At 37.0% G+C, this 10,364-nt stretch overlaps 1 protein-coding gene across 1 annotated transcript; it reads left to right on the forward strand.

Moving 5' to 3' along the window:
* The first annotated feature begins 5,580 nt into the window (after positions 1–5,580).
* LOC128861761 (piggyBac transposable element-derived protein 1-like) lies at positions 5,581–7,436 on the forward strand. The gene is made up of 2 exons (XM_054100144.1): positions 5,581–5,594; positions 5,657–7,436. The coding sequence occupies exons 1-2, from the start codon at positions 5,581–5,583 to the stop codon at positions 7,434–7,436; spliced, it is 1,794 nt and encodes a 597-aa protein (XP_053956119.1).
* Positions 7,437–10,364: the final 2,928 nt, after the last annotated feature.

Raw genomic sequence — 10,364 nt, forward strand, 5'->3', positions numbered from 1 at the left:
GCCGTGAAAACAAAAAAATTATGCTTTTTTGCCACATTTTGACCGATTGCCACGCCCCCTTTATATATTTTTTCACATTATATAGATATAAACCTTCCTCTTCAATCAATCTATCTTTAAAAAAAACCGCATCAAAATCCGTTGCGTAGTTTTAAAGATTTAAGCGATTACGTGGACATAGGGACAGAAAAAGCGGCTTTGTTTTATAATATGTAGTGATTTTTCCACGGTGAAGGTTAGTATAATAACCTTATTGATTCCACTCGCCATCAGGTGGCGCTGCCGAAGGCCAAAACGAGGACCCGGGTAACCCTAGGATGTGTTTTTACAATGTGGGTATCAAATCAAAGCTACTGATGAGTGCTTTAATACAGAGTATTTCGAGATATAGCAGAAAAGGTGAACCAAGGTACCCTGGGATGTGTTTGTACAATATGGGTATAAGATGGAAGCTGTTGATGAAAGCTTTTAAGTGAAGTAATTTTTACTGCCTGTTTCCGGGATAAAGAAAGGAGATGGAGCTGGAGATGGAAGAGGAAAAGGAATAGCTACAGGAAGAGGAAGAGGAAGAGGAAGACCACTTATTATTAAAAATTTAAAAAAAAAATTATAAACAAATTTTAAAATGTTACATATACGCTTATTATATAAACGTTAATCTGAAGTCAGTTATAGTGAAAAATTCATTGTATCATTGACGGCGTGATTGGTGATCGTTTCCTTAATTTTTTGCAGAAAGGTTATGCTAATATGAGATAGGTATTACCTATATCATTCATATATTTACGTATTACCTGTGTACTCACAAATATACGGTTGAAGCAAATATATGTCAGTTTTTTTACTTCGCCTGGGAAAGTTTATATAAATTTAAGAAGAGTAAATAGAACTTCTTTTATATCAGACTTCACGCAAAAAAGTCATTTGCACCTCAACACATAGCTGGGTTAAAGCGGGGGGGAATAGAACAGTTCTCTTCTCCTTCTCCGCTTTTTCGCACACGTAATTGTATGGGATGAGTGCACGATGGCACATATGTAAAAAGTCACTGGAAGCGCTTGATAGGACATTACGAGATTTACGTAGTAAAAATGAAATGTTTGGTCGTGCCTTAGTGCTGCTGGCAGGTGATTTTAGACAAACACTGCCTGTTATTCCTCGAGCAACTGTAGCAGATGAATTGGCTGCATGTTTGAAATCATCATATTTGTGGAGACATGTTCAAACACTCAAACTAACTACAAATGTACGTGTTCTAATGCAAAATGATCCATCAGCTGCTGAGTTTTCACAGCAATTATTGGATATTGGAAATGGCAAAGTTCCTGTCGATAATTTAACTGGTTTAATAACTTTGCAACCAAACTTTTGTCAAATAAGTCAAACGAAAGAACAGTTAATTCAAAGTATTTTCCCAAATTTGCCTCAAAATTACAAAAATCATGATTGGCTTAGTGAACGAGCAAAAATAAAGATGTGAATGAAATGAATGCGGCTATTTTGGCTAACATACCAAGTCCAGAACAAACATATCGATCCGTGGCCACTGTTACAAATCAAGATGATATTGTAAATTATCCCACTGAATTTTTGAATTCCCTTGATTTACCTGGATTACCGCCACACATGCTAAACTTGAAAATAGGAGCACCGATTATTATGTTGAGAAACATAAATCAACCACGACTATGTAATGGCACTCGATTAACAGTTAAGAGATTGATGAATAACGTCATTGAAGCAACAATTTTGAATGGAAAATACTCTGGTGAAGACGTTTGAATTCAAACGGCATATCCGATGGTATCATTGGTATTCGCGGTATTAATTTCCTGTTCGCTTTGCATTCGCGATTACTATTAATAAGTCACAAGGCCAAACTTTAGCAATTTGTGGTATTGATTTAGAATACCTATGTTTTTCTCATGGCCAACTTTATGTTTCATGCTCAAGAGTTGGTAAGCCATCGGTATTGTTCACTTATTCAACAACTCATGGAAAAACGAAGAATATTGTATACCAAAGAGCATTACAATAAAAAAAGTAATAAAGTAAATCACAGCAAACGTTTTTTAATTGCTACTACTATTCAAAACTTCTTTCATTACTATTCATGCGCGAGAATTTTTATAAAAAACACACAGTATTTTTCGGCTTAATTTAATTAATTAATCTAGGTTTTTTTAAAGACGACCAGCGGAACGGGCGGGGTTTCGCTAGTAATAATATGAAAATTTGAGTTCTTTTGCCTTTCATATTTTATTGTTTTCAATATCAGTTTTTACTCAAAACAAACTACGAATGTTTTCCGCTAATTATTATATGGATAGTTTAAAAACATTCAACAAAACATTATTTTTTTTTAATTACGTGAATACCGTGAATACCACTGAGCTTTTGATTGGCAACCCATGCCTTTTAATGTGTAACTAAAGGGTGATGTTTTAAGAGCTATAGGAAAGTTTTTCAAAAAAACACACGTAAAATTCAGAAAAATGCATGAAGTTTTTATTTAAATCGATAGCACATTCCATATAATTTCCAACGCGACTGCGTTCCATCAGGTCAATCCGCTTAGTCCAATTTTGGCATACTCTTTCCAATGTTTCGGCCGGTATCTCACATATAAATGCTTTAATGTTGTCTTCCAATGTGTTAATTGAAGCAGGCTTGTCTGAATAGACATGATCCTTAACATAGTCCCACAAAAAATAATCTAAAGGCGTTATATCGCACGATCTGGGTGCGATTTGACAGGTCCCGAACGTGAAATAAAATGTTCACCGAACTCGCCTCTCAGCAAGTCCATTGTTACGCGTGCTGTGTGGCATGTGGTACCGTCTTGCTGAGACCACATGGCATGCAAGTCAAGCTCTTGCATTTTGAGCAAAAAAAAATTGGATATCATTTCACGGTAGCGCTCACCATTCACAGTCACACGCATTTTTATAACAAAGTTTAATGATTTGCAAGCGTCGTTTGTTTGTAAGACGATTCATGGTTAAATTATAGACCAAACCGAAGGTGCTTGACAGTGAAACAAAACACGAAACGTGCGTCACCTGTTTAAACCAACTGTTTAAAAAGATAATAGCAAAAAAAACATCCTTTAGTACAATGCGGAAAAGCGAGATGCCGCGGCCTAAATTCTGGGTAAAAAACTCAATGAGAGTTATAGTCTTTAATATCAGTGGGACAGATGGAAATTTAGTCTTAGTAAGGGGTTTTCCAATAAGAGGTGTTATTTTAATATTCAAAGAAAAATGCTATTTTTTAATATAAATGATCGGATGTTTATTTCATTATAAAGAGGAATGTACGTTGTTAATAGTGGAAAACTACATCAGGAAAATGACCACCACGACAACGCTTACAGGACAACGGCCCTTACAATGAGCAGCATCCGATCTTCGACTGTAGTCGAAAGTGCTGATCGAACGAATTTTCATTTGGTATTATGGTGCTCATTCGTTGAAGAATAGGATTATTGTGAATTTCGATCGCTCGACGCATTTACAATAGATAATATTTCTCAGCTGATACAGAAATCAAAATAAAAGAAAAGGCGATTGTCTTGATATTCTTTGTGAACAAGATTTTTAAAAGTAAAAAAAAGTTTTGTTTGTGAAAATGAGTACAACGGGAGGTAATAGATGACCTGGAAAATTATATTTGCCAAAGATGGATACAATTTAGTAGTACAGAGGCTGATCTGCATCGAACAAAAGCACATTTTTATAGCAAATACCGGATTCTAGGAATAATTGGGTGTGTCACGCATATTAAAATTGTCGCTGCCAGGAAAGAAGTTCAACATTTGTATTACAACAGGAAGGGATTCTACAACATTAATGATATGATTGTAAGTAGACACTTTCATATATGTAAATATGAGTCATACATTCTAAATGCGAACAATGTAAATTTTAGGTTTGTGATCATACAATGAAAATAACTTATATGAATGCGAAATATCCAGGAGCTACTCATGATTCTATGGCTTTCAATATGTCGCCATTGAAAGCGCATTTAGAGGAGCAACATCTCAATGGCCGTCGCAATACTTGGCTCCTTGGTATGTAATAAACAAAAATTTAAATTCCGTTTTTAATAATTTTAGTCTGTCTCAGGTGATGTTGGATACGCTCTAAAACCATATTTAATGACGCCGTTCAGAAACTTTGAGGAAGGGTCTCCACAAATGGCATACAACGAACAACATCCTAAAGCGAGAAGTATCATTGAGAGAACAATTGGAGTCTTGAAAAACCGATTTAGATGCTTGTTGCAGGTAAGAGCTCTGCACTATTCCTCCAAAACAAGCAACACAAATTATTCATGTGTGTGCAGCTTCGCACAACATTTGTCTGCTTTACAATGTTCAACTTCCGGATGAAGAGTTATCCAATGAGACCCTCAACGATGATGCTGGGGATATTGAAGTGGATTCAAATAACGGAGAAACAGAAAACAAAGGAAATGAAATTCTTAGAATAATATGGGAAAAACTAAAAAGCATTAAATTAAAACCTTTAGGCCATAGTTTCGTTCTTATTTTTGTTATAAATTTCCTTTATTCAAATATTCGTCATTCGTCAGCCCATACCTGCCAAGGGAATATAAAAATGTATTTCTACAAACATCACAAACAAAACCCTTATTAACCTTAATCCATTTTGCTGCCGTTCTAACTGGTGGTCCCAATCAATTCAGCTCCGTTGTAAATTCCTCCCATTTTTTTGCCGCTTGAACTTTTGTGCAAATTCCTTTTGCGAATTGTGGATTCTCTTCCATTAATGCAACCAGCCTTTCTAATTGCTATTTGGCACTCACGACTTTCGATCTGCATAAAATTAACAAAATTAGTATATGTTTATTATTTGGTTACTATAAAACAATAAATAATTGCAAACAACTTTACTTTACTTACATTTTAACAAATTTTCCCACAATACGCTACACAATCGAAAGCAAAATTGCGTTCGACTCTAAATTCGGTATACAACGAAAATTTCGACAAGCATGCACCGCTCATAATATTAGATTGTCATTCGATTTTCGATCTTCGACAACAAAGAAGCTGCCTGCCCTATGTCCTCGATAGCCTCATGAATTCCTTCTTTGAGGTCTTGAATCGATCCTGGGCTGTTGGCGTAAGCCTTCTTCGAGAGATAACTCTTTCCCCGTAAAGTATCAATGGTTTCGTAGCTTGTGTGGCACGTAGCGCCGTCTTGTTGAATATAAACGTTGTCCAGATCAATACCATCCAATTCCGGCCATAAAAAATCGTTAATCATCTCTCGATAGCGCAACCCATTCATCTGTAACACCTGTTATTGGAAAACCCTTAACCTTCATGTGCCCGGCTTACTACATTTGTAGTAAATTGTGAAAAAAGTGAGATAAAAAAAATGTTCCGAAGCAACAATGCCCGAATTTTTTAGTAGCTTCCTGATTATCAAATCAAAGTCAATTAAGAGTATAATAACACTCGAACTATTATTTGCCTGACCTCTAGACCCTACTTGAAAAAAACATCATCTTGCGGCCGGCTTACTACATTTGTAGTAACCATATATAATGTATGCAAAATAGTATTTTATAGTTGACTTCAGCTTGTCGCAACACGATTTTTCATAACTGTCGCTTCGCTTAGTTACCGAATAAGGTACGAAGAACTTCAGGATCATGTGCAAAACATATTGCCCGAGCTTGATGAGGGGGAAGAGCATTTCGACTTGGAGGATGATAGCAATGCCGGCAATGATGACAGTTCCAACCCGAACGATATTGGCGCTGGTGGTCTGATTGGTATCAATACAGAAGAGTCCTACGCTGAAAGTGAATTAATTATTGAAGAGGACGACATTCGCAATGATGAGCAAGAAGAGGGTGCAACATTCGAAGCAGATTTCGAGGATGATTTTGATTCAGGCGAACCGCCCATTCCCCAACGACATGATGCGTTGATCGCTAAAGATCAAACTGCATGGCTTAAGAACTTTCCTAGCCAAGCTGTTCGAGTAAGTAGCCATAATGTATTTCGGGGCACTGTTGTGGGTCCAACTCGGGCTACCCAGGGTCTAATTGAGTGTGACGTCTTTGAGTTGATATTCACTCCATCAATGCTTCAACAAATTCTAGTAGATACGAATGAAAAAGCACGGAAAGCCTATGAGATTTGGAACGAGAAAAACTGCACTGGAGATAAAAGAATCTGGGAGAAATTAACCTTAATTGAACTAAGAGCATTTATAGGTCTTGTGTTACTAGCAGGTGTAAATAAATCAAATGACGAAGATGTAGATGTGCTATGGGGCCAAGAATGCATTTGCTTTTATCGAGCAGTAATGCCTAAGTCACGCTTCAAAGAAATTGTTCGATTCATTAGATTTGACAGCGAGCGTACAAGAGCAGTTAGGCTAGAAGCCAATAAGGCTGCTCCAATATCTGAGTTGTGGACACAAATGAACGCAAATCTGCGCAAATATTACCAACCATCTGGAGAAATTACTGCGGATGAACAATTATTTGCTTATCGCGGTCGAACTAGGTTTACTCAGTACATACCCTCTAAGCCTGCCAAGTATGGGATAAAGGTTTGGTTTGCATGCGATGCTAAGTCGTTCTATCCACTCAAAAGTGAAATATATACTGGAAAAAACTCAAATGCTGGTCGAGCAAATAACGTAGGTGAAGGTGTTGTGCAAAGGTTAGTATGCCATTGGGAGAACACCGGAAGGACTATTATTTGTGACAATTTTTTTACATCGCTAAACTTAGGCAAGTATTTAATGTCCAAAGGTCTAGCTATTCTTGGTACTGTTCGTCAAAATAAAACGTTTGTACCATATGAAATGAAGGCTGACCGCAATCGTGCTGAAGAATCTTTCATTTTCGGGTTTCTCGATGGAAAGTTTTCTTTGGTATCTTATGTTCAAAAAAGAGGCATATCAGTTATAATACTTGCCAGCACACCTTTGACAAATTCAATTGTAGCTGAAAAGAAAAACAAGCCGCAATACATCCTTGATTACGATGTAAACAAAGGAGGCGTCGACGCAATGGATAAAATGCTTTCTGCATATTCAACGAAACGCAAAACATTGCGTCGGCCCTTGGCCATGTTTTATAACATGCTGGACATAAGTTCACTTGCATCATTCATCATTTACTCGGAAAACAATCCATATAACCGTCGCACAGACGTGCGACGAAAGTTCTTGCGGAGCTTGTCTAAGCAGCTTTTTATGCCAGCAATTGAACAGCGCTCTCAAGTTCCCCGGGTGCTGGGATTCCATCAAACACGTAAAGCTATCGAAATTGCACTGGATCGATCCCTTTCAGCTACATCTAATGTTGATTCATCTATTTACCTGATATTTCCAACGATAAACAACCAAAATATCCTGTACCTTGTCAATACTGTGAAATAGGAAGTCGTAACAACACACAAAAATCTGTAGTTGGTGCAAAAAAGCAGTGTGTAATGCACATGCCGAAAGATATATTTTGGGAAAATGCTGTTCAACTCCTGAAAATTAAAACATTTTTTGTATTAAAATTATCACCTGAATCCAATATTTTTAAATAAAAAGGTTATAACAGACGTACAAGTAAAAAAAAAACACCATACAAGTCTTTTTTTCTTAACATTACATTGGTTTTGCATGCAATTACGTAGTTACTACAAATGTAGTAAGCCGACCGGGTACGTAAGTTTTATATCCCGGGCACATGAAGGTTAAAAAAGAGCTGTAGCCGAATGGCTTGGTGCGTGACTACCATTCGGAATTCGGACAGAACGTAGGTTCGAGTCTCGGTGAAACACCAAATCAAGAAAAAAATTTTTCTAATAGCGGTCGCCCCTCGGCAGCCAATGGCAAACCTCCGCGTGTATTTCGGTTATGAAAAAGCTCCTCATAAAAATATCTGCCGTTCGGAGTCGGCTTGAAACAGTAGGTCCCTCCATTTGTGGAACAACGTCAAGAGGCGCGCCACAAATAGGAGGAGGAGCTCGGCCAAACACCTAGAAAGTGTACACGCCAATTATGTATGTATGGATGTATATAAAAAGAGTGCGCCGTGTTTATCTGATCACATTAATATTTATGTCGAATCTAAATGAGGTGGAGAGCAATACATGGAGATTTTATAAAAATTTTACTTACGTCATATTGTAATTTTGTTTCGTTTACAATACCAAACTTCATTGTAAAGCGTGATCAATATAGAGGCATCGTACTTTAAATTGAAATAATATAACGAAAAATCATGATTATTTTTCTATTTACAATCTTTCATGACATTTATATAATATTTTAATGATAAACCCTTTGAAATGTTGGCCGGAACTGCGCAGTAATTTGGTTATCCGTAGGCACCAATTTTGTATGACTCGCGACTCGCTGGAAAATTTCGGTCGAGTCGTGAATAACTTTAGTAATGCTGGCTTTCAATGCCTCAATCGATGATGTGAGATGTGATATCACACGTTCTTTGGGACTAATCTACTGGTCCGGGATGAGAGATATCGCTCACCGAAACGACGACGCAAGTGAATCCATTATTTCAAGGATTGTATGACAAGTAGCGCCGTCTTGTTGGAACCAAGATAACCAACCAATATTGTAGAGATCATGAGCTTCAATTTCCAGCATCGAAAAGTCGTCTATATTGTCACGATAGTGTTCACTATTCACTGTTACATTGGCGCCAGCCTCGTTTATAAGGAAATATGGGCCGATGATTCCATATGAACCCATAGGTCACACCAAGTGGTTGGTTTCAATGGATGTAATGGCTGTCCTTGTAAGCTTGGGCCCATTGTCAGCCCAAATATGGCAATGTTGCTTATTGGCGTAGCTGTTAAACCAAAGCTGAACAAAATTCGGGTCCTAACGTGCGCGTTGGACACTTTCCACAGAGCGTCGATTGTCGTAATACAATTGCACGATTTGTAAACGTTGTTAAGACGTAAGTCTTTCCATGATGAAATGTTAATGGACACCGAAAAAATTAGGTATTTAGTTTAACTGTAGTTACACGTGATCTGCCAAAAAAACCCCTATTGGAAGAAGTACCTCCAATCTGATCACCCTTTAGTACACACAAGCAGCTTTTTTGCGAAAAAGTGTCACTTTTGTTTAAAAACTTTGGTTATATGAGACAATAATTAACTAATTTCATTGTTGCAGAACGAAAAAAAAAACATTTGAAAGTTTAACTGCAAAGAAGAATTATATCATTTCTGTAATAATATGCAAATATTTTACCACAGTGATTTATTTTTGATGTAATAACTGCAAGAGATGAGATTTTACCGCAATCTCCCACATTGCCCCACCCCTTTTATAGATTCCTTCAAATTATGTTAAAGTTTAACCTTTCCATAGAGCTAAACTTTAATGCGCCAAAAAACCCTTGCGAAGCGGAGCACTCTGTGTGAAGTTAGTGCATTGCATACGTGTTTCGGGGCTTTATTTTATAAAATATGTAGAATATAAAATAGATATAGAAGAAATAAAGCTTTATGCTTACATATAATATAGTTTCCACCCCTCCTTAAACGTATATCACTGCGTAAGTCCATGATCCACTACGGCCTATTCAGTTACTTTATATTTAATTAACTCTCGTGCAAATTGTTTTCTCATTTATATTTGTCGGTATGCACGCGTTGCCCAGCTTTCAATGCTTTTGATGTTTGAATAATTAATCTTAATAGCAAAGTAATTTTAATTTTTTTGTTTGTTTTAAGTTGAATTATTTTTAAATTTCGACGCTACTTCCGCCAACCGTGGATTGGATCACTCATATGGGGGCATGTAAAATTTGGTGTGCGTACAAGGTGCATATAGAGGTGGGTTATCAGTTGAGCTGCGCGATGGAAAGCTTTAGCTGTCAAGCCTACCTTGTCTTGAGGGAAACAGACAACAGACTCCTCTGCCCCGCGCTATTTAATTAATGAACTGCTAGGTCAAACATGACCCGCGTACGGCGGCTCGTCTTAAAGAATGTATCGAAGGATGTACGCCATCGAGTAGCGATTGGTTGATATGCAAAAAAAATAGAAAATAGATGGTCTGATAAATAAATGCGGATTTTTATGTTCAGCTTATTGAAGCTTTTATTTAATTTTTACTGTACAGCCACGCGCACTTTTTTGTATGTGCCTTAAGGGGTTATACGCAGTTATGACTTTCAAAAAAATCGATTTTTTTTATTGCATTTTTGTAATGTACATATATTCAAAAGTATACGCACGAAATTTGAAGTAGATCTAAGCAATATTTTCGGAGTTATACCTAAATATGTAGAGATGCCTCGGCACGTTTTAAGGTAGGTATTGAAACTTTAAACGT

The sequence above is a fragment of the Anastrepha ludens genome, chromosome 4 (assembly GCF_028408465.1).
Source record: "Anastrepha ludens isolate Willacy chromosome 4, idAnaLude1.1, whole genome shotgun sequence".
Lineage (NCBI taxonomy): Eukaryota > Metazoa > Arthropoda > Insecta > Diptera > Tephritidae > Anastrepha > Anastrepha ludens.